Source organism: Trichosurus vulpecula, chromosome 5 (assembly GCF_011100635.1).
Source record: "Trichosurus vulpecula isolate mTriVul1 chromosome 5, mTriVul1.pri, whole genome shotgun sequence".
Lineage (NCBI taxonomy): Eukaryota > Metazoa > Chordata > Mammalia > Diprotodontia > Phalangeridae > Trichosurus > Trichosurus vulpecula.
In genome coordinates, this window is record NC_050577.1 from 177,718,146 (window position 1) to 177,743,912 (window position 25,767).

At 35.7% G+C, this 25,767-nt stretch overlaps 1 protein-coding gene across 1 annotated transcript in view; it reads left to right on the forward strand.

Moving 5' to 3' along the window:
* ITPR2 (inositol 1,4,5-trisphosphate receptor type 2) overlaps positions 1 to 25,767 on the forward strand; it is a 545,841-nt gene that overhangs the window by 469,765 nt on the left and 50,309 nt on the right. The window contains exons 52-55 of the mRNA XM_036758879.1: positions 740 to 832; positions 10,327 to 10,457; positions 12,359 to 12,524; positions 19,310 to 19,470. Coding sequence (XP_036614774.1) covers positions 740 to 832; positions 10,327 to 10,457; positions 12,359 to 12,524; positions 19,310 to 19,470 — 551 coding nt within the window. The remainder of the gene's footprint in view (positions 1 to 739; positions 833 to 10,326; positions 10,458 to 12,358; positions 12,525 to 19,309; positions 19,471 to 25,767) is intronic.

Here is a 25,767-nt window from a genome sequence, read left to right on the forward strand (position 1 = left end):
GGTATGGTGGATGGCTGAAGCAAAGGCAGAAATATGAGCAATCTGACCTCATGTGGGAGGAACAATAAGCAAGCCAGTTTGGCTTGATGGTAGAGTATATGAAAAAGAGTAAAGTATAAGATTAGAAAAGGAGGAAGGGGCTATGGCATGAAGAACTTAAATGCTAAAGAAAGCATTTTATGTTTGATTATGGATGTGATAGGGAGCCACTGGAAGTTAATGTGCTTAGCACAGGCCCTGGAACATAGTAAGTGCTTAATAAATGCTTTTTGACTAATTGAGTCATTAGGCCTATACTTTAGGAAAATTACTTCAACAGCTACTTTGGAAAATGGATTGGAATGGGGAAAGCCTTGAAGTAATGAGAGCAATTAGAAAGCTTTTACAATAGTCCAAATGAGAGGTGATGAATGCCTGAACTCGGGGGAGGGGAGACTGTGTGAGTGGAGAAAAGAGGACTAAGGGAATGATATTTGAAGATGGAAATGAAAAGATTTGTCAACTGATTGGATGTGTGAGATGAGATCAGTTAGAGTAAGGAGTTGAGAATGACTCTGAGAATGATCTAGATAACCAGAAGAACAGTGCTCTCAACAGTAATAGTGAGGTCAGAAGAGTGATGGGTTTGGGGAGAAAGATGATGAGATCTGTTCTAGATATATAACAATATATTCCACATATGAGTTAGATATCATTTGTCACTTTTGTCTTTATACCATTTTGTTTTCTATTGTGACAGGCAGTACTGAAGTTCCTACAGTGACTCTAACTTCGATCATGGGAGAATGTACTAAGGAGAATTGCTCACCCACAATACCATTTTCAAGTACAGGTTAGTAGAAGGGAGGACTGGTACAACAAAAGAAACTGACATCTCTGAATTTGTATTTACATGAATATTATTAATTATAAATAATATTGTTAATGTTATTAATGTATTTCTATGAATATTATTAACTCTCATAGAGTGATAGTATAGTCATTTTATGGTGTGTTAAAGTGGAGGAAGTGGGGAGAAGAGGCATGAAAGAGGCAGAAGTCAGCAGATTGTAAACCTTCCTTCAGCAAATGAAAACTATCAGAAAGGAGAAAGGTTATATTCTTCCCTCAGCCCCAGGGAGAAAAAGTAGCAGTTTTTAAAAAGTAGGCGTTGATCAAATAATGGTTATTGGTTAGCTTACAAAAGTTGATTTAACCAATAATTTACCTGGGACACCCTTCCAATTTTATCAAGTAGGTGCTAATAGATGTTTAGGTATACAAGGGGTACTTCTACAGCTAAGAAAACAAAAAGATAGTTGACTTTGGTCATTTCATGATAAGATTTAAGACTGAGGGCTCAGGCATTTAGCCAACCCTCTTTTCCATTCGGGGGTGGGGAACCTGCAGCCCTGAGGCCACATGTGGCCCTCTAGGTCCCCAAGTACATCCCTTTGACTGAATCCAAACTTTACAAAACATATCCCTGTTAATAAAAGGATTTGTTCTATAAAATTTGGACTTGGTGAAAAGGCTGCACTTGACCTAGAAGGCCACATGTAGCCTTGAGGCCCGAGGTTCCCCACCTCTCAATGTTTTAGATCCAGCCTGCTTAACCTCTTACTAGATATGTAACTGTTAAGAATATCCCTAAGGCTCAATGGACTAATCTGTAAAATGGATATAATACCTGCTCTGCTTACATATATTGATGATCAAATTAGATGATTTATCTGAGACTGCTTTGTAAACTATAAGGTGTTAGACAAATGTAAGATATTATTATCATTATTTGTTTAACAGAATTTGAAATACCTTCTTGTTCTAATAATTACAATTGTGCAGAGACCAGGGCTATAGGTATCAGAAACAAGCAATGGAATCTCACACAGGAATAGCATTGGAAACCATAGCTTTACTAATGTGCACCTGCCTGGTGGAGCAGAACAGTTCAGCTGATTCCCGGTGCTCCTTCACTGAAAGTAGAATGCATTCCTGTGCATATTTACATAGTCTCATAGTTTCAGCTGGTGCAGAATGGATTGAAATGCATAGTTTTATTACCAACATGGGTCAACAGCAGCAGCAACAACCATCATAGCTTGCCATTCCCTTGTGTCTCACTTGTATCATAATCATAAGCCATTCCTCTATTGGAAAACAGATGTGTGATTTTGGACACATCATTTAATCCGGCTAAGCCTCAGTTTTCTCATCTCTTGGTTAAATTACATGATATATATCAGACTGTTAAAATGGATATTGTGCTCTCAGGTCAGCCTAGAAAAGCTTATTTAACTCATAATAACCATGAAGTATAGTACTCAGAGCCTTATAGAACTTAATTGCTCATTTTTCTCTGGAAAAATAATGTAATACAAGTAACAAATAGGAATACCAGGAACAGATCACTTCCCCTACTCTGGGTCACTTCATGCTCTAGTGATGAAAGCACACACATCTTTCTCCCCCAGTGAAGAGGGCTTTCAAGGTAAGTAATCCAGTGTCTTCAAAAGGACAGATGCCCTGGCAAGAGAAACAGGAGAATGAGGACATTGGCTTTCCTGGTTAGCTATGACATTTCAAACAACTGGCATAGGGATTGAAGAGGTTGAACTGGTGGCTGTTTAGGGGATCGTTTTACTCTTGTGTTCGTTTTGGTGTTAACATAGTGTCAATAAAATTCACTTTAATGGAAATTTATAAATAAATGCACCTAACTTATTAGTTTTGCCATCCATAGTATCTGTTATTGGTTTAAAAGCACAATGAAAGCTAAAGTCTTTTGTGAAACATCTCACTCTGCCTCAGAAATGTCTTTATATAAGATTGGTATTAAAATTTACTTTACAAATCCTAGTGAGCAACTGTGAAGGCCCTAGTTTGTTATTTTGTAGACAGAAGAGCCATATCACAGGTTCACTACACACACACATACAACAAAAAGAGAGAGAGTGAGAGAGGCATAAATAATGAGGCTCTGAAAAAAGGTCCAAACTTGTACTGATATGGAGACTGAGCCATCAGCTCTTAAGAATGATTTCTGTGGGTTAAAGTTAAGTTTATGGTCAGAAAATTTGCACTATAATTGACAACCATCTGTGAAGTAAAGTTGAATTTGATGTCTTTTCCTGTTGTTTATTCTTTCTTCTTGGCTACAAAAGAAAAATAAAGTTTTTTTTTTTCCTGGAAAAAGAACAAAGTACTTCTGAGGAAGTTTTCAAAGTGCGGAAAAATTGGCCATCATCAAGATAATTTTCAGCTAGAAAACAAATTGGGGATAAGGGAGAAGGAAACACAAAAATGCATTAATGTTTTAGTGTTTTGCTTTGATAGAAAAGATTGAAAAAAGTATAAAAAAATCTAAGATTAACACTATTATTCATTTTGATTTCCTACCAGGTGTCCAGTGATTTCCTTTTCTTGTGGTTATAAATGATTTGAATCAATTCTATAATGAATTGCTTCTAACAAAAGTTTTAGACTACCAAAAAAGGAATTTACAATTCCATTCATGCTGTTATAGTATGTTAATGACAATTGTGTTTTCTAAGCTTCTCTAAAATTTGACTATGTTAATCACATACTCATGGAATTGGTCTTTATTAAATGCCATTATTTTTGGTGGCCAATGTTTAAGCTTCCCAAAAGCCCTAGATTAGGGAAAAAGATCTAGGATCTCCCCAAAAGGGAATGGAATGTGCAATGTGCAATGTAAATCAGGTATAGAACATCTATTTATTTCTTTGATACCAAAGAAATATTTGACACAAGAGACTCACAAACTAACATTTAACAAAGACTTAAAGAAGTAGGAATATATATATACATATAAAATATTATGTTATATATATATAATATATAGGTTATATATATATAATATATAGGTTATATATTATATATATTACATATATAGTACATATTATTTGTATTATAACTATGTTATACTTTCCCCAGATCTTAATAGTTAAGACCTCATAATATGAAGTATTTTTGGAGGCTGCTGAAGAAGCTTTTCATTTTCACCTTGGCTTTGCACTGTCTAGACTCATCCCTCTAGGTTCATGTACTCTTGGAGGCCAGTCCAGCAGTTGGGCTTCTGCCAGTGATCTGTACCAAGTACTGGAGAAGTTGCTAGGGACTCCTTCCAAAGCACTAATGGCACCAGATCATTTCCCAAACTAGAAACATCAATCTCAGGATGGCCTCATCTGCTTAAACAAACATCAATTTTACTAGTTGTATAATTTATTAATAGTAATAAAGAATGCACAAATAGAAATTAATATTTCAACAGTCTATCAGTTGTGAGAAAATCCACAACCAAAAGCACAACAAACAATTGGCTATAGTGGTAGACTCCTCTAAAACACAATTCAACAATTCAAGTCTTTTGGGGTAGGAATTTAAAGTGTCAAGAATTCTCATAATGACTGCTTCACAGATATCAGCAAATTGTCGCTTGTTAAGGTTCTGTTCTCTTTCTTTTAAAGATGAATTAACAGTAACCAAGATTTTTTCTGAGGAGGTGGAGGCTGCAGCACCTGCGGCAGTATTTTCCAAATGTGCTGCTGTCCACAGCCTTCTTTCCTCTACCTAAAAACGTGTTCAGGTTTCCCCAATCTTAACAAAGCAAACAAAAAGAAAATCAAAAAGCATATCAACTGTTTTCCTTCCTATCTTTTCTCCCTTTCAATTATAAACTTTTATTATTGTTAATGATGATGATAGTAGCTAGCATTAATATAGTGCTTTAAGGTTTGTAAAGCACTTTAAAATTACTCATTTTATCCTCACAAATACCCTGGGAGGTAGGGTCAAGTAATTGTCCCTATTATCCCCTGATTTCGAAATTGAACTTTAAAAAAATTAGTTCCTGCCTCCTGTTTTTCACCAGAAGTATGCCTTACTATTAGTGAAAGTCTCCTGGTGCTTATTATTTGCATATGACATTGTGATAATTGTGATATACAAATAATAAGCAAAAAAAATTCTACAGAGTATTTGATAAGACCCTCCAAATTAAATAAAGATATAATTTGATGCTCAGTGACTTCAGTGCAAAAGTTGGAAGACTAAAAAGATATGAAAGATATGGAAGACATGAGTAGTAAGAAGTAAGAAAAAAAGAGGTCAAGGACTTCTAGACTGTACAGAAGCTTTATGTTAGGAAAGAAAAGTTAGGAAGAAATAGACATGTCTAGCACCAAATAACATCACAAATGAAATTTACTTAAGGAATTCACTAATTTTTAACTGATGAGAAACAACTGAATACCGATGTGTGAGTTATTTCTGAATCAATTATTTGTGTAGTAAGACAAATAAATTGTTAGAGCGAAGATCAAAATCAATACTGTGGCAGAAGAAAGAGCAAAAATGTAAATATAGTGAATAAAGTCAATTCTAGCTTGACCTATTTAATCAGCTATTTATGCTAATAATGGGAAGAAGAGACATCAATAATCACCATTCCATATAGACGTTTAATGGATGGGAATAAATTGCAATAAGGAATAAAGAATCGCAAAATCATAGAATTTTAGGTTTGGAAGGGGTATAAACTGCCATCTAGTCCAACTCATCTCCCAAAGAGGAATCCCTACTACAGTACATCCAACAAATAGTCATCCAGCCCTTATTTGAATATCTCCTCTACCAAGAGGGAGCCTACTACCTTCTAAGGCAGTCTATTCCATTTGAATAACTGTAATTGTTAAGAAGCTTATACCAAGGTTATATTTGCACCTTTGCTATTCCTACCTATTACTCCTAGTTCAAAAAATCAACAAGCATTTATTGTTTATTATGTGCCAGACACTGCTAAGCACTGGGGATACAGAGAAAGGCAAAAATAGTCCCTGTCCTCAAGGATCTTGTTGGGGTGGAACAACACATCCCTTATGGATGTGTTGATATAGAGTAGAAGGAATGTAAACTTAGATGGAAAGGCTCAAGTGGCTGGGGGTCCCAGGAAGACCCCTACAGAAAGTTGCATTTGAGCTTGATCTTGAAAGTAACCAGGTGTGTCAAGCATCAGAGGTGAAGAGGGAAAGTATCCCGGGCATGGGGATAATCAGTGCAAACAGAGATGGGGGTTGTAGCGTTGTGTGCAAGAAACAACAAATTGGCTGCAGTTGCTGGATTGTCATCCAGCATAGAGAGTATTAGAGTATGAGACTACTGGAAAGGTAGAAATATGCCAGGTTGTAAACAAAGGAATTTATATTTTCCTCTAGGCAAGTGAGCCACTGGAGTGTGTTGAGCAGGGGGTAACATAGACCTATTTTAAGAAAATTTTGGCAGCTGTGTGGAAGATAGATTGGCATAAAGACTTGAAGTAGTGAGATCAATTAGAAGGCTGTTGCAGTAATCCAGATGAGAGGTGACAGGATCTGAAATAAGGTGATGGCTGGGTGAGACAACTTCACCTGAAACATTATGGTCAGTTCTGAGCACTGCATCGACAAATTAAAGAGCGTTCAAATGAGGGTAACCAGTGCACCCTTGGGTCCAAGGTCCCTAGGTCACTTCAAAGTGTCCTTCTTACTGTTGCTCATTCACAGGGCTCCCATTTCCCTTCTTGTCTTTGCACTGTCTCCCATCTTTGGAATGCACTCCTTCCTCACTTATATCTCTTAAAATTCCTAGTTTCCTTCAAACTCAAGTCAAGCACCACACACAGGAAGCTTTTCCTTACCCTCCCAGCTGCTGGTGTTTTTCCCCTAAAATTATCTTGTATTGATTTTGCATACGTACGTATACCTGATGTTGCCTCAGCTAGACTTTAAGTTCCTCGAGCGCTGATACTATTTCTGCTTTTGTGAAGGGGCTTAATAAGGTGAGTCCATCAAGTAAATGCTTTTTTCTTGATTGATAGTTGGGAAGATAACCTGGAGTATATCAATGTGTTACAATTATGGGGGTATTGAGGGATCAGTTTCTAGGGCACCTGAAAGAGTAAATAATACCAAGGACCAGAAATCTCAGATATAATTATTACCAAAAAACAGTAATCAAGAAAATATTAGTAACTACTGACCCCATATATCTACTTTCCTATCTCTACCAAATTATATGAAAATGCTGTAATACACTTAAGAAAGGTATGCTTGATGAAGCTTTGTGAAGGAAAGGGAACAAGCAGGCCTTGCTGAAGTTCTGTAGCATACCACAGATTTCTCATCATAACTGACTTTGAGTTATGGAGAATATGAGATCCCATTTAAAAATGATTTATTGATACTTTTTGTTTTTTATATTGTTGTCTCTTTCCAATAAAGCCCTTACTCCCATAGAACCTTCCCTTGTATGAGAGAACTGCAGTAAAAGAAAACATATACCTTAATGTGTCTGACAGCACATGCCTCATTTTGTACCTGTAATCCAATGCTTCTCTACTAAGAAGGAAGAGCTATGCTGAATGAAAGAAATGATGAATATGAAGAATTCAGAGAGAGATGGGAAGACATATAAACTGATGCAGAGTGAAGTATGAAGAATTAGGAAAGCAGCAGTCTTCTAGGGTCAAGATTAGTCATTGCATTGATGCTCTGATGTCTCTTTGCTTTTTTCCTCCTTTATATCATCATGCATGTTGTTTTCTTGATCCTGTTACTTCATTCTGCATGAGTTCAAGTCTTTCTCACATTTCTGACTTTTTCCTCATTCATTATTTCTTATTATGCAATGACATTTAGTTATATTTATATTACATAATTTTTTCAGGCAATCCATAATTGAGGTTTCACTGTTTTTTTTGCTGCCACAAAAATGTTTTAAGTTTCTTAGTGTTTTACTAACTGTTAAAAGCATTTGATTTGCTGTGGAAATATAAACTCACTAATGTATTATTGGTGGTACTCTAAATTGATCCAACCATTCTAGAAAGCAATTTAGGATTATTCTTTTAAAAAGTGGCAAAAATGTCTTTACCTATTGATTCAGAAATCCCATCACCAGGTTTGTATCTTGAGAAGGTTAACAGAAAGAAAGGTCCCATATACACTAAAATATCCACAGCAATAATTTTTTTGTGGTAGCAAAGAATTGTAAACAAGGTAGGTGGCCATGTACTGGGGAATAGCTAGACAAACTGTGGTACATAAATGTTATGAGGCATTACTGTTCCTTAAGTCATGATGAATATGAAGAATTCATAGAAGCATGGGAAAGCATATTAATTGATGCAGGGTGAAGTACACAGAACTAGGAAAACAATATATGTTTTATTTTATTTTTTTTGGAGGAGGAAGGCAGGGCAATTGGGGTTAAGTGACTTTCCCAAGGTCACACAGCTAGTAAGTGTGTCAAGTGTCTGAGGCCGGATTTGAACTCAGGTCCTCCTGACTCCGGGGCCAGTGCTCTACTCATTGCACCACCTAGCTGCCCCAACAATATATGTAATAACTAAAACAATACAGGTGGGAAAAAACCCCAAAAGCAACAATGAAGGCTGTAATGAATAAGTTTAGCCTCAGAGAAGTAAGAAAATATACCTCCTTTCTTTTTTTCACACTTATAAATATGAAATATTGCATATACTGTAGGTATGGTTGATGTGCTGGCTGATTTTGCACAATTGTTATTTATTTTATTTTTTTGCAAGGGATGATTCTGGGTGGAAGTAGAGTATGGGGGAGGGTTATAAATAGAAATACAAGTGAATATGAGCAAAATATTTCAATAAAATATTTTTAAAAAGAATTTGATTTTCTAGAACCAAGCATCCCTTTAAAAGTTCATCTAACAAAATATTGATATGTATTTATGTACATATGTATGTTTTAGATATTTATATGTTAAAATCATTAACGATCCCTGATTACTAATATCTGGTGAGGCATAGAAACAATCAGCAGGTTTTCTTAAAGCATCTTCTATGGGCCAGGTATTGTGTTAGGCATTGGGCATGGGTACAAGGAATGAAACAATCCTTATGGGTAGTGCTCACCTTCTTTTTGAGGAGAAAATAAGTACATCTGAAATACGTGCAGCATAAGTATAAAGGGGACATATACAAAGGAGCTAAATACAAAACGGTTTGGGAGGAAGTCACTAGCAGTTGAGGGGATAGGAAACAGGGAGACATGTGCCGGAGGTGTTTGCAGGACAGTGAGGATGTCCATCAAAGTCCAAATAGAAGTGATTCCCTATAGAAGGTGAAATCTTCCAAATGCCTCTTTTTGAAAATGGCATTTGGCTGAGTTTTTTGTTGTAGAACATTGCCCAATATCTTAAATAAGAAACATAATCATTCAAAAGAGCTTGACATAGATCTACACATGAAAAACCAAGCGGATGAAACATCATCTAGATTATGGTATGTAGTTGGATACATAGCCCCAAAAGAGGAACATCAACATGTATTCTAGTAATGAACAATGATATGGGTCTGGAATTGAAAATGAGGAGGATGCAGATGATGTGAAGGTTTATGTGGAGCAGAGGTCCTTAAGCTCTTTTTTGTCCTTGACCCCTTTGTCAGTCTGGTAAAGCCTATGAATCTCTTTTCGGAATAATGTTTTTAAATGCATAAAATAAAATACATAGGATGACAAAGAAAACAATTATATTAAAACATAGTTATAAAATTTTTTTTAAAAAACAAATTACCAGCCCCATATTAAAAAGCCCTAAACTCATGGACTCTTGCTACGTAATTTCAAATAACCTTAGAGGTTGTTCTACTTATCTCATGAAGGAAATAATAGTTTTCCTACGTGATACCCATTCTTGCATCCGAATCACCAAGAACCATCATATATTTTGTATGAGTACATAAAAATAGTATAAAGTATATGATTTTTTTGTTTTCATTTTTAAAATGCTGGAGTGTTATGATATTTATGCCATGGTATATGTTTTTCTTTTCTTCACCTTCCTTCCTAGCATCTGCCAGACAAAGAACTACAAAGTCAAAACTGAGTGCCGGGTAATTGAGAACCAACTGGCAATGCGAATAGTTAAGATGTTCAGCCAATTAGACAAGAAGATACAGATGAGCAGGCGATGTTCAAGAATTCAGTCTTAACACTTAATTGCAGTCTGACCATTAGCCTACTTGCATCATGTACTTTATTACATTATTTTTCTCCATCAGCTGTTAATTTCCTCTAGAAAGATGGGAAACTCTCTAAATATTGTTTATGTGCCAAGTGGTCAGTAAGCTCTGGTTGATCCATATGTAAAGTGCCTGCTACTGTAGCTAAAATTAACGATGTGTGTGACTTAAAAATGCAACCGTGCCACTAAAATTTGAAATGCTGCGGTACAGTTCTTAGAAAACATGTAGATGATATATTGAAAATGCTTTATTTTCAGTGTTGAATGTGTTTGCTCTTGTAGTTGAAGAAGATGATGAAGATGGGATAGAACGGACCTGTGACACACTCCTGATGTGCATTGTTACTGTGTTAAACCAGGGCCTGAGGAATGGTGGTGGTGTAGGAGATGTTCTGAGAAAGCCTTCTAAAGATGTAAGTGTATGGTAAAGTACAAAGTGAATCCTGTGAACCTCATGCTCACTGATATCAATTTCTATAACACATAGAAAGGACTTTGATAGTATTGGTTTTTTCTTCATCTGAAGTCAGTCATACTATACATAGAAATATATTACCAGGGGAAAATATTTCTGTTGTTTTATAAAAAAAAATGGATAGAGGGGAATTCATAAAAGATGTTTGAAGCAGGTCTACTTACATGACCAATAAAATAAGCAGTTAATTTTCTTAATTAAAATAGCCGTTCAATTGAATGAAAACTGTATTGCATCAGTCAGCTGACTGATTTCATTGTGTCAGATTTGATTGTTTAATAATCAGGGGCGGGAAGCCAACCCGTGGCCTCAAGGCCATACCTGCAGGTTCCCAACCCTGGATTCAGTCTGAAGCTTAGTCTTATAATGCTTATATAGACATAGTGTTAGATTTCTTTAAACAAGAGGAAAACACTGTAATATTTCACTTTGAAGACCTGGGTTCAAATCCCAGCTCTGACACTTATATGACTGTGCAAATCATTTAATATGTGAGTCTCAGATTCTTAATCTGTGAAGTAGAATAGTGATGATAATGAAAATGCCAGTGCTACCTACCTCATAGGTTATGATGAGATACTTTGTAAACCCTAAACGGTACATAAATTTGAGTTATTACCAGAAGGCAAATAAAATCCAATTTAGGTGATGATGTGTAAAATTTTGCTGGAAGATGCTAAGAAACATTGACCTTCTAAAAACTTGAAGACTCATTGACTTAAAATAGGATTTGTGCAATGTTTCCTTGTTAGATTTGTATATTATTGTTAGAAATTATGACTGATAATTTTTGTTGTTTAATAGAACTGGTGTCTACTATGCAACACTGCTTCTGTCTAAACTGTGGGAGTTGGGTTGTATGATCTTTGAGAGATATTCAAGCTTTAGAATTTTGTATCCTTTATTTCATTTAGTTATTCTGTAATTCTTTTTAAAATTTTTCCAATTTCATTTGATCTTTTACTCCCAAAAAGTTGAAGAAATGCACTCCCTCCATCTAATTCTCTGAAGAAATTTAGGGGTATGGTCATGAAATATTGCCAATACTGTCAAGACTCAGTTGATGTATTGGTTTTGTACAGGGTGTCCCTGAAGTCTGGACACATAGGAAAATTGATGGCAATGTGGAGTTATTGCATTGAGTTCATGTGAATCTTGCAAAGCGCATCAACCTTTGCATCACAAATGCTGGAAATCATATTGAAGATGTTATTTGTTAATATTCCAATTAAATAAAATGTTGTTGAAAATTTCATTCATTTCATTTCTTGAAAATATGCATTTTGCCTATGTGTCCAGACTTTAGGAACACCCTTTTTCCCCCTCTGTCTTTTAAAATCTCTTTTAGTAGATGTAGTACACTGTGTGGGGCATGAGAATATATTTGGAAATGGAGAAAAATTCTCTCCTCCTACTGGAAATAAGCCTTGAGCTAGGTTTTGCCTTCAGTGTAATATTAAATATTAAGACAAGAAAACAGTCTCTGATCTAGAGGTTTACAGGGAATAAGATCATCTTTAAAGTAATGAGAAATGCTCATTCACTGGATGCTGACATTTGAACCTGATAACTGCCTTGTATTCTACTTCTGAAAAGTGAATATCAAATGCAAAAGGTGCAACCACTATGGTAAAGGAGTCAGGGACTAATTGTATTTAAAAAGAGAATCGCTTCATTGGAAGGAATAAAACCACAATTTAAAAAGAAATAGAACAACATATGGATATTTCCATCCTGTTTAAGGAAAAAAAACTCAGCTTTGCCATGTATTTCATGTACAGCCTGGAACCTTGGTTTGACTGATAATCACTTACCGTGAAAATACTGTCTTTATTTCAGGAACCCTTGTTTGCTGCTAGAGTGGTTTATGACCTTCTTTTTTATTTCATTGTCATCATTATTGTTCTGAATTTGATTTTTGGTGTTATCATTGATACATTTGCTGATCTTAGAAGTGAAAAACAGAAAAAGGAAGAAATTCTAAAGACAACCTGCTTCATCTGTGGTATGTGTTTCCAAGATACAAAAATAATAGATTAAGAAGCCACTCAAAAAGACTATCTGGATAGAGTAACGATCTTTTATCACGCTGATTTGAAAAAATGATTTTACATTCAAGTCTTATAGGGTTTAGGTAACTAGGCCTGAAATTTTTACGCTCCATAAATGGAAATGAACTCCCATGCTCCTATTAGTATAGTTAATGTTGTATAATTTGTGTGATTTTTTTAACTATAGGGTATAATTCATTAATTACAAATATGACAAGTTTAATGTATTAATGTGTCAGTTAAGTACTTGAGTGAATTTACATTTAGTTAGTATTATAGTTAAATTTAAATCCCCCAAAATGATATTTAGGTTTCCACTGGTATCTCTTTCCAGGATCTCAAATATAGGGTTCTTTGTCTCTCACCATTACCTGCCTTATTTTCCACCTTCTTCACAACTGCACTGCTACTGAACCTGCCCTTCCCTCTCATCTTGACCATTAGTTTCTTGACATCTATCTATACTCTCAGTAAATCATTCCCCTATCAGTTTTACTTCCCTCCCTATACATTCTATGGCCAGAAATTTCAGTAATGCTCTCTAATATTTTAGAATTCCTTACCAAACCTTGATAATCTTTGGTGTCATGGTTTCCTCTGCCATTCACTATCTATGTTCCAGGATGCCAAAAAACTGCTAGGGAAAGTTGTGAAGCTTTGGCAATTGGGATAGGGACCAAACCTAGGGTTTCATCAGTTTTGGGAACTCCATCTACTAATGCAGTTCAGCACCTAGCCTTAGAGGATTGCCTAGAACAGAGAATTTGACTTTCTCAGGGTCACACCACCAAGATATGTCAGAGATGAATCTCAATCCCATATTTTCCTAGCTCTAAAGCTTGCCCTCCAACCATGAATCCACTAAAAATTCATATTGTATAATATCAACTAGGGTGTTCAGCAGTTCTTTTACTCACCTCATTTAATCCCAATCACATTACAGTTTAGTCTTTTTCTACATTATTCAAGGCAGCTAGGTGGCTCAGTGGATAGAGCACTGGACTTGGAATCAGGAAGACTTATCTTCCTCAGACACTTACTAGCTGTGTGGCCCTGGGCAAGTCACTTAACTCTGTTTGCCTCAGTTTCCTCATCTATAAAATGAGCTGGAGAAGGAAATGGCAAACCACTCCAGTATTTTTGACAGGAATACTCTAAATGGGGTCACAAGGAGTTGAACACAGCTGACCAACAACAACACTTTATTCAAGTTCCTAATTCCCTTTATACCTTTCACAAACTTTCTTTTTTTTATGAGAAGATAAAGGAAATGAACTCTAGCTTCCTGTACTCTATCTCACAATATTTTTGTTGTTACATAATACCCTGTACTTCAGAATTTATCTATATGTAACCTCTTTGCCAATGTGTATACCATTCTTTTACCTTAGAATTCCTTATCTCAATTTCAGCCGATGAGCCTATCAAAATCCTGCCATTCCTGAATCCTACCTTGTCATGTCTTCCATGAACTCTTCTCTAATCATTCTGTCAGGCAGTGAGCTCTTCTTTGGAACCTTCCTAGTACCTGGCAGATAACATTTATATGGCATTTATCACATAATGGCTCTTGTTGAAGTAATTTATGAATGTCTCTTAGAAGCAGTGTGATCTAAGGAAAAGAACAATGAATTTGTAGTTAAACAGCATAGATTAAATCCTGACTCTGTCATTGGCCACCTATATGATCAAATGCTAGTCACCTAGCCTCTATATTTCCATTTACTCATCTCTCAAAGAGCTAGATGGTCTCTTTGGTCCTGATCTAAAGTCTTGTGATTCCTATGTAAGGAAAAATCTAAATGTAAACCTCTTAGACATAGATGTGTGTGTGTGTGTGTATATATATATATATATAGGTGTGTGTGTGTATATGTATATATATATATATATATGACATATATATATATGAATATATGCATGGTTATATGCATATGTAATAGGCACCTGCAGTGTATAAACATGTCTACAATGCATCAGGCATGCACATATGTATTATGCATACATGTCCCACATATGTGGACACATGCCTGCACTCAGATACACATGGATTCAATTCAACTCAACAAGCATTTACTAAGTACCTACCATGTACAAGGCACATGTGATAGCTACTGGAATGAAAAAACAAAAACGAACCAGTTCTTGCCCTAGGAAAGCTTATATTCTATTGAAGAAAAACAACATGGGCACAAAGAAGTAAATAGAAAACAGATAACAAAGCAATTTCAGGAGAGCTAAAAATAGCAAGAATCAGGACAGGCCTCTTGTAGGACATGGCATGGAAGGAACTCGAGGTTGTTTCCATAAAGCAGAAGGGAAGAATGAGAGAGATAGGACTGAGATGGGATACGGAGTGTCATGTATAGGGAATAGTAAGCAGACCAGCTTAGTAAGAATGTAAAATGCATAAAGGCCGACGATATATAATAAGCCTGGAAAGGAAGGTAGGAGCCAGATCGTGAAGGGCTTTGAACACCAAACAGAAGACTCTCTGCTCTATCCAAGAGACGATAGGGAGCCATGAAAGCATTTTGAGAAGGGGAATGACTTTGTAAAAACTGTGCTTTATGGATATGAATTTGGCAGCTTTGCAGGAGATAGATTGAAGAGAGGAGAGGCTGAGTGCAGGGATATTAATTAAGAAGTTATTATACTAGTCCAGCTGAATGATAATAAAAGCTTTAATTAGGTTGGGGGTTGTGTGGATATAAAGGAGGCAGAAGAAAGAGATATTATAGAGGCAGAATTTGTAAGATTTGGTAACCGATTGGATATGAAGGGGTGAGGGAAAAGGAAGAGTAAATGTTGATTCCTAGTTTGTGAATCAGGGTGATTGGAGGATTGGTAGGTTTGTTGGGGGAGTTGTGGTGTAATAATGAGATCTGATTAGACCTGTTGAGTTTGAAAATATGATACCCATCTGGAGATACTGAGAATGTAGTTGGAGATTCAGGACTAGAGGTGACTAGGGAGATTAGGACTCAATATGCAAATCTGAGAGTCATCTGATAAAGATAATAGTTGAACTGATGTTAAGTTGATGAAATCACCTAAAGAAGATGGCCCAGGGCAGAGCTCTATAGTATACTTATGCATAGGTGGAATGAAATATATGACAATCTGGCAGATGATCCTGGAAATATTAGTCAGACTTATAATAGGAGGACCAGGAGATGTCACTGTCACAAGAAGCTGGGAAGAGAGAGTATCTAAGAGGAAAAGGTGGTTAATTGTTCACTCAACAAACAATTATTAGTGCATACTATGTGCCAGGCATTCTACTAAGGACCACAAATATAAAAAGAAGAAAAAGATAGTTCCTGCTTTCAAAGGAAAGCACAATCTAATGGGGGAGAAAACAAGTAAACAAATACATATAAACTATATATAGAATAAATAGGAGACAATTAACCTTTGTCAACCTCAGTCTATAAAATGGTGTTATTAATAGCACCTATCTTAACAAGGTTGTTGAGGAACAAATGAGATAAAATGTAAAGTGCTTTACAAAATTTCAAAAGCTATGTAAGTGTTATGATGATGATGATGATGATGATTTTTATTTTCTCCCTTTGGGAGTTGAAGTTGGAGAGGAAGGGGGTGGAACTGGGTCTCTGGTCTTGCTCTTGCTTGGTAGTCAGGTAGGTTGGTGGCCAGAGGCAGAGGCAGGGGCTGGATACTGGACTGAAGATCTCCCACGGTGTCTAGAACAATGTCCTGCATATAAAAGTCTTTTAATAAATATTTGTTGAGCAAATAAATATAAGCATGCATGCTCAATGTGTCAAAAAGCAGTAAATGTTAGGCAAGGTCCCTATACTTAAAAAACCTTACTCTAAAAGTAGAAATAAGAAAGACAAACATCTCAATATAAATGTGTATGAGTAAATGCAGTGTTTTGGACATTTAAATATCTCCTGATAACTCCAGACTTGCTCTAAAATAGTATTAAAGTACAGTAAATATGTTCCTAATTTATTTGTAACTTCTCTAAACATAGCAATTACAAGAATGATATCAGAGCTAAAAATGGCTCAAGAGTTATGAAAATGTGTTACAGAATGGATGGAATTATTCAGAGAGCATCCTGAAAGAGCTGGTACATAAGTGCTAATTTAAATAGAGATTACATAATATGAGAAATAAGAAGACAGAAGTTCTTCCATATAATGACTAGACAAAGTTCAGAGTTAGAAAAGGATGTAATAAGTAAATAGGGCTTGTTTCATTTGAAGGCAATTATGATATGTTCACATTTGACTCAGAAGGAAGTCTTCAGAGAATTATTTAGCCAAGTGATGTAGTTGGAGTGAGCATAGAAAATAATTTTGTTTATGATCTGAATATTATTTCCAAATGATTGCAGTTTGAGAGATCACTAAGAAAGGTACTGCAGTACACCAACTGTTATAGAACCATGATGAGAACAATGAATTGGATAACATAAAAATGAAGAATTATCCCCTAGACATAGTTGGTTTTTTATTTTGTCTGATTTGCCATTATCAGATATCTGTGCTATCAGAAATTAACTAATTGTACACAGGTAGGATCCTAGAAAAATCTCTCAACTTCAATTAACACTGCTTTCTCTCTATCCCAGCACCAGTTGGTACACATGCCTACAGATTTGCTAAACATAGTTACCTAAATGAGAAGAAAGCCATATTCTTATGCTGTATTAATTAAGACAGTTAGATGGTACAGTGGATAGAGAGCTGGGCCTGGAGGCAAGAACACCACAGTTCAAACCTGGCCTCGGACACTTACTTCCTGAGGGACCCTGGGCAAGTCTCTTAATCTCTGTGTCAGTCTTATCTGTAAAATGGGGATTTTAATAGCACCTACCTCCCAGGACTGTTGTGAGGATCAATTGAGGTAATAATTGTAAAGCTTTAGCACAGTGCCTGGCACCTAGTGAGTGCTATAAAAATATTAACTATTGTTATTAGCGTATCATTTATACATATAGACCTTGAATTCCATCGTAATGAAAATTGCTATAACAAAATATTCATGTTAGTAAGGTGGTCAGGTGTTCTAGCATTACTGTTCACATTCCATGTTTTCCATGCAAAGAAAGGGGATAGTTAGTCTTCATTGAACAAGACTTTTATTTTCATCTAGTGTATATAGTAAGTGCTTAATAAATATTTACTCAGCTTTAGTTGGATATGTTATCTAATACAATACGAAGACTTTGAGAGCAGGGACTGTTTCATTTTTCTTTGTATCACCAGTGTTTCCCCCACTCCCTCCACCAGATCTGATTTAATTGGTTTAGGGAACTACCTGGTGAGAAAGCTCATTCCACCAATGTAGATGTAATAAACTGCTTTGCAACCCACATTTAAAGAGTTGCCTGGGACACTGAGGGGGTTAATGGCTTGTCCAGGATTACACAGCCATTATGTATCAGAGGAGGTACATGAGCGTAAGCAATCAATCAACCAGCATTTATTAAGTACCTACCACATATCAGGGCAAAACAGTCTCTTGCCTCAAGAAGCTTATGTTCTAATGGAAGAGACAACATGAAGATAAATAGGTACATATAAGACACATACAAAGTAAATGTAAAGTAACAGGGTCATTCTGACTACAAAGCCAGCTCTCCATCTGTTATACCATGCTACCTCTCACAGTAGGCACTTAATTAGTGCTTATTGACTTTAATTGAAGTGTTATCTCTATAACAACCTTTATAATGCTGTTCATTTATTATTTAATGAGTCTTCTACATGACTATGAAGTGTTTTATTCTCTCTTTTTTTTTCTAATAAGGCATGTGAAATCCAAAGAAACTCATTACTTTTTCTAGTGTTCATGTAGAAAACTAGATAGAATAAAGAATGGAATCAGCTGCATGGAGATATCCCCAGTATTCAAATTGAAAACCACAATGAATCTCAATATTCCATTTTCTTTGGAAATTCAACCTTTTTCTGTATTTATTTTTCTTTTTAGCTCCCATCACTTCTTTCCATGTTCAACTTTTTAAAAGGAGTTTTACTATTTAGTTTATATTCTTAGTATCCTTCTAGGATCTAAAAATGTATTCTGAAAATTGCACAACTCTTATTGAAAGAGAATAGTATTCCAGAGTGCTGAATAAATTTCTAATTCCTATTATAGTTGAAGCCCAGATCTTTGCAATATATTTCATTGCATTTTGATAACTACAAATAGTTTACATTTCTCTCTCAGACCTACTTTCTGTCACCTGGTAGAAGAACAATTTGCAGCTAAACCAAAAATACCTGAAGATTATGAGTTTTCCTAATCCTGGATAAAATGACATTGTTCACTAGTATTGATGCATCTTATCCTAGACTTGTTTCCCTAACTTGCCACCTTTTATATAACCATAGTCTAAAAATTACCTCCAAATAGCATGTACACTTTTTGAAGATATTTTGCTGTCAGTAAATAAATACATATGCTGACCAAAAAAATAACCCATGTCAAAAAAGTCAGGTGTAAGATTAACAAGTATCAATGTCTCTTTTCTTTGAAGGTCATCTGTAGCACTTAGTCTGAAGTTGTAAACCTTCAAGTGCTAAATGAATACAAAATGATCATATTGCTTTTAATGTAATAAATGTAATGTGATGTAATATAAATGAAATAAATGTAATAAAATTAAATGTATGTATATTTCACAATTTTTTGTTTATAAGAGCTGTGCTGCTTAAATTACAGGTTATCCATTGTTCATGTTTTGTGCATTTTTCAGGACTTGAGAGAGACAAGTTTGATAATAAAACTGTATCATTTGAGGAGCACATTAAGTCTGAACACAATATGTGGCATTATTTGTACTTCATAGTTCTGGTGAAAGTTAAAGACCCAACTGAATACACTGGACCTGAAAGTTATGTAGCTCAAATGATTGCGGTAAGTCATCCAAAAATTTTAATGTTGAATATTAGTGGATCTGTTTTGTTTTATAGTTATTTCAGGTTTTGCCCACCTCCATCTTCAACATGGAAGGATTCTAGAAATGGTTCCTGAAAAGTCTGAAATGGGACTGCTAATATATAAGGAACACTAATACGGATTATTTATATATTAATCAATCAACAAGTTTTTATTATGTATATATTGCTATGCTAGGCACTTGGGAGACAGAGACAAAAAAAGAAACAGTCCCTGCCCTACAGAAGCTGACATTCTCATGAAAGAAACATATTCATATCATTAGTATAGGATAGGGCCTGGACCTGTAGTTACTTTGGTATAGGGAGGAAACTGCCTCAAACAATGTAGATTGGCACCTTCTCAGCCACTTATAGTTTTAGAGAGTTGCTAGAACACTGAGAGTTAAATGACTTCCCTGGGATAAGTGAGCTCACTAGTGTGTGTTAGAGCTCGGGAAGCCAGGCCATCATGATTCTTAGGTTGGCTCACTAGTTACCACACCATGCTGTACCTAATAAACAAGTGACTAGAGAGCCTGCCTTGGTATCATGAAGACCTCCATTCAAGCCCTGATTCTGACCTAGAACAGTTGGATGTATGACTGTGGTCAAACCTTTTGATCCTCTTAGTGCCTCATGAACCTTTCTAAGATTATAAGTTACAAATGAATTGCCATTGGTGAAGGGAGTTTCTATATCAGAAGTTCCCCATACTTATAAAATAACAGCTCATAGCTAGTTAGCTCGATCAATAGATACACACATATTTAAATTGCTACAATAACTAAAAAGACTATGGTTGCCATGAAGGAAGTACCTATACCAGCAACATGATAGATTCTTGTGATAGAAAAGTACTTGGTAGTAATTGTTCCTATACTCAGAGCTAGATGAGCTCATCGATTTGGATATTGCTTCCCATAATACAAATCATAACTCATCCATGCTTGCCTTTTTTGTTTTGTACAGCTCATATACTCCTCTAGGTTCACTAAAGAGGGTCTACTGAACATGGTAGGAGCCTTCCTCACCTCTTCCCAATATTTCAAGGTTATTAATATAACCCTTGTATTGTCCATCAGTTATCCCTTACTTTGGACGTATGAATGTTTCTAGGACACATTTCCTTGATGACATCCTTTTGTGCAGCTCTTATATGGTATTGCCTGCCTCTGAGCTTTTCTATTGCTGTTTGTGTTACTCATTTTTAATCCTTCAGAGAACTAATTCTCCATTCTGTTAAAGGAGATGATAGGTAGACATATTAGAGAAAAGTTTTATGCAAATGAGCTTGATCCTGAGTTACATATGCAAAGCAGCTTTAGGAGGGGATGCTCTAGCTTACCAACAGGTAGACTTTTGTTGTAAAAGTGGAGTTATGAATGAAATTTTAAAACTATATCATCTGATACAACTTTCAGGGAGTTATATAAAAGGAAAAGAAGCTTAAATAGTTCTTAGGAAATGATACTGCCTGTATTAGAGAATACAAAAAAGCAAGAACATGCTAAGTTTTGGGAGTGCCATGCCTCCCTCTCCCCCAAAATTGTTACCTCAACTATTTGAATTTTATTCTTTGCTCTTATATTACTAAGCTGGAATTCAGGAGATTTGGGTTTTGGTCTCCATCCTACCACTGCTTTGCTGTCTGACTTTGACCAAGCCCTTTAGTCTCTTAGGGCCTCAGTTTCTTTATCTGTAAAATGAGGGGGTTGCATATGTTAATCTCTAAGGTTCCTTCTAACTCTAAGAATATGAGTCTATAACTATGAATACCAGCATCCACATTAATATTCATGGGAAATATATTAATCTTTTGGCTCTGGGAATTAGAATTTTCTGATAAAATATATTAATGCATTTTACATTAGCCCTAATGGTAAGAACTCTGAACCGTAGGGTCTGAAAAATTAACAGAATTTTCAAAGCATAGTTTTCTTGCCTTCAAATTCAAAACCAAGATGTCTAAATATTTCCTATCTCTTAGCCAAAATTAAGATAGTGTACCTTCTTAGACCTTTACTGATAAGATTAAAACCATTTGATATGAGCTTCCTTTTGTATTCCCTCAAACTCAGCAGCATCCTTTCCCCCCTACCTTCCTTATGGGAAGAGAAAAGGTATTATTGCTGTTCCTCATTGAGGCTAATTCCACTAACGGACCCCACAATGTCATTTCTTCCAACTTCTACCTTTAGAACTTTGCTCCAGCAGTCATCCTTTCTCATTCTTACATCTTTAAGAGAGAGGCAGACAGAGACAGAGATAGAGAGAGAAAATGAGACTTTCCCATCTCCAGTAGCTTCTTAGAATTGTTTCATTTTTGTATTTGAATCCCCAGCATCTAGCATGGGGTCTGGCATATAGTAGACATTTAATTGATTGATTGATTGAGTCTAACCCATCTACCTACTGTCCCATCTTTTTTCTCTTGTTTACAGCCAAAACTTTTTGGATGATGTCTGTAACAAATATCTGTATTTCCTTACTTCCCATTACCCTCAGTCCTTGTAATCTGGCTTTTCTTCCTACCACAAGGACTAAAGCTAATAATGTATTTATTAGCTGAAGACATCAATACAGTATTGTTTTATGTTGCTAATTGACTCATTTTTACTTAAGTTCTTGCCATGCATATGTACGTATTTTAATATTGACTTATCACAGAATTTCAGAGTGAAGATACCTTAGATACCACCTAGTCCAACTCATAACGAAAATAAATAATGAAATAACCTGGTCTTCAAGCTCCTTCCAATGTGTGGAAACCCACTACCTTCCAAGGCAGCAGTTCTACTTCAAGTTGGCTCTAGTTATGAGGAAGTTTTTCCTTATAAAAAGTTTCACAGATCTTTTTTGCAATTTCTACCTCCTGGGGCCAAACAGAAAAAGTCTGGTCCCTCTTCTACAGGACAGCCATTTGGATACCTATCATGTTATCCTTTTTTCTAGACTAAACAACTTTAGTTCCTTCAACAACCCTTATATGCTACAGATTCTAGGCCCTTTCCTTTATATCCTGGATACCCTTCTCTAGATACTCCCTAGCTTATCAGAATCCTTTCTAAACTATGGTATCCAGAACTGAACACAGTACTCTGGAGGTGATATAACCAGGGCAGAGTACAGTGGGACTATTCCCTTCCTATCCCTGGAAACTATGCTTTTCTTAATGCAACTCAAGATCATGTTAGCTTTCTTTGGGTGTCATACCACACAGCTAGCTCTTACTGAGCTTGCAGTCCACCGAACCCTCCAGATCTTTTTCAGACAAATTGCTGTCTAACCATGCACCTGTCTATGTATGTAGTAAACTATGTACATGTATCTTGTGTACTAGGTTGTAAGATCCTGAATGTCAGGCATCATTTTAGTTATACTAATTTGTATCTCTTTCTCTGCTTAGGAGAGTTTCCTACATGCAGTTGTTACATGAACAAATGAATAAGGAAATGCCCTATATATTGGAAAGAGAACTGGGTTTGGAATCAGAGAACCTTGGTAGTAAGGACCTGGTAGTAAGTCCTAGCCTTCCAACTTGCTAGCTCCTTGTCTCTGAGCAAGTCACCATACTGCTCCTGAGCCTGTTTCCTAAATTATACTGTGTCTTTTTGAGGATGAATACCACATTACTAATTTCAGTCAGGACCTCATACACTGAGGGCAATTTCCTGTTTAATTAAATTGTAAAGGACCCATTTACCTATTCCCTTTATCCTCAATTACATAAAGAATAAAAAGAATCAACAATTTTCCAGATGTTCTTTTGTCATTCTGCAACCCCAAAGCAATTTTGTTTAGTTAAACCATATTTTCAGGTCATAACTATTGGAGAGGAAAATATTTTGGCTCATCAAAGATACAAAGTCTTTGGAGATCTGTGTTGCACATGCAGCACCCATTATCCCCATTTGCTATGATAATTTCTTCAGTATTTTGTGTCACAATTATGGAATTAAGTGTTCTGATTCTATTTTATAATTTATACTAATTATGTAATTGGGTATAATTATATAACTGCTCAATCTTCCACTAAAACCTAATTTAAAGAACTAAGAACTTCACGAGATTTTAAAAACTTGTTTACACTTTAAGAAGGAGAGCCTATTGTCATTCTAAAGTTGGATCAAGAAATCAGTATATCAGTTCTTTACTTTTCATATTATAAATGCCAATATGTTGGGAGATCCTTGAGCTTCTACCTAGAGACTTTGTTGCTTAATCTGTTGCCAGAATTATTTTATCTTTCTCTGATTTCCTTGTTAAGTGTATGTATTACTGTTTTCTTCATGTAAACAAATGCCAACTTTGTAATCCAATTTTATGTTTGGGAAATAGTGATTAAGGGAAGCAAGCAGTACAAGTCAGTGGTAGAACCCAAAATGAACCTTCGTCTCCTACCTTCTGTTCTAGTACTAATACTGTTAAACTATAATGCCTTTTAGTAGGAGAGCAAGAAATTTTCCAAAGTTATGTTTTAAAAATTTATGTGGCAGAGGGGAAATAAAGTAGAAAAAGTGTAAGCTAGGTAGTTAATTAGCTCTCCTGACAAAAATGGCACACAGGTTGCCATCTCATGAGTCAGAAACTGTAAAGCAGTATGGCATAGTGGACAGACCACTGTATCTGTGTCAAGAAAACCTCAGTTTAGATTCAAAATCATAATCTTAACAAAGGCACTCCAACTCTATAGACCTTAGTTTCCTTATCCAAAAGAAAAAAGGAAGAGTCATCTGGATTAGTTCATTAACTTATTAAAGCCCCAATGCCCAGGACATCTGTGGTATGTCTGCCCCTTTACATCTAGTTCCATTAAAACAACAAATCAGCAAGCAGTATGCACTTTTACTTATATAGAAAGGGTTCTTCAAAAGCCCGTTCTGTAGTTAGGGTACATATTTTCCTTTCTGCTTCCCTAATGATTGAATAGGCAGGAGGTGATCACTTTCTGATGACAGAAAGGAAAGAGATTAAGTTAAATGGCAGAGATGCTTTTACAGAGCCAAATGAAAACATGAAATTTCTCCTAAGGACTAAAATTATTCCAATACTCTTTTTGTTTTCAAAAGAGACACAAAAAAATCAACCTTTGTGATGTCTCCAAAGAGAAGTGTAAACCTGCTTTCAGAAAAGTACCACGTAAATTATAATGAAGAGGCCTCGATAGGTAATGAAGTAGCTAACTAGAAATGAAGGCCAGAAATGTGGAAAAACATTCTTTAGAAGGAAATGAACATAGTAAAATTTTGTTTTTGTTGTCTTTGTTTTTTTTAAGAACTTGGACTTTTTAGCTACTGAATAATACTAGTTTAAGCATAGCTGATACTTGTTTGAAAGGCATATTTTCTTCCATAACATGAAGACATCTTTCCAGCTGCTTTATATTAAAAGACAGTAGCAACCAAAAATGCAAAAATCTGTTTCCACCATGTCCATTTTGCTAAGTTTTTACTTTTATTCAGAGCTCCCTTGAATTCGAGGAATACTTGAATATGTCATAGAATGATAGATCTGGAACTGGAAAAGACATCAGAGGTCATCTATTCCAACTTCCTGATTTTATAGTAACAAAAGAATAAATGAAAAGGATCACCAATTGCCCAATGGACATTTAAAAGTGGCTATCTTAGAGACATCATGAACTCAATAAGTCTAAAACTGAGCTCATTATCTTTTTTTCTAAGGTCATACCTTCAGCCTGAAAGAATAGCAGCACCATTCTTCTGGTGCCTTGGGTTTATAATCTAAGCATTGACCTGCTTTCACTGTCTGTCACTCCATTCCAATAATTTACCAGATCTCACCATCAGTATCTTCACAACATCTCCCTGAGCTAACCTAGCTTATTGCAATAGTCTCCTAATTGATCTCCCTGCCACAAATCTGTCACCACTAAACTCTATCCTATGTACTGCTGCTAAAGTTATTTTCCTTTTTTTAAATAAAAATAAGTTTTTATTGATATCTTGTTTTATTTTTACATCACCATAAGTTTCCCCATCATTTCTCCCTTCCCCCACCCAGAGCCACCCCCTATAACAATAAAGTTATTTTCCTTAAAGGCACATCTGACCATGTGACTTTTCTACTCAACCAACTGCAATGACTTCTTCTTGACTCTAGGATAAAATTCCTCTGTTTAGCTTTTAAAATCCTATACAACATGGCCCCAACCTATCTTTCCAACCTCATCAAATATTACTCCCCATCTCGCACTCTGCTATTCATCCAACTAGTTATCTCTGTGTTTCTCATTGACAACACTTTATCTCAC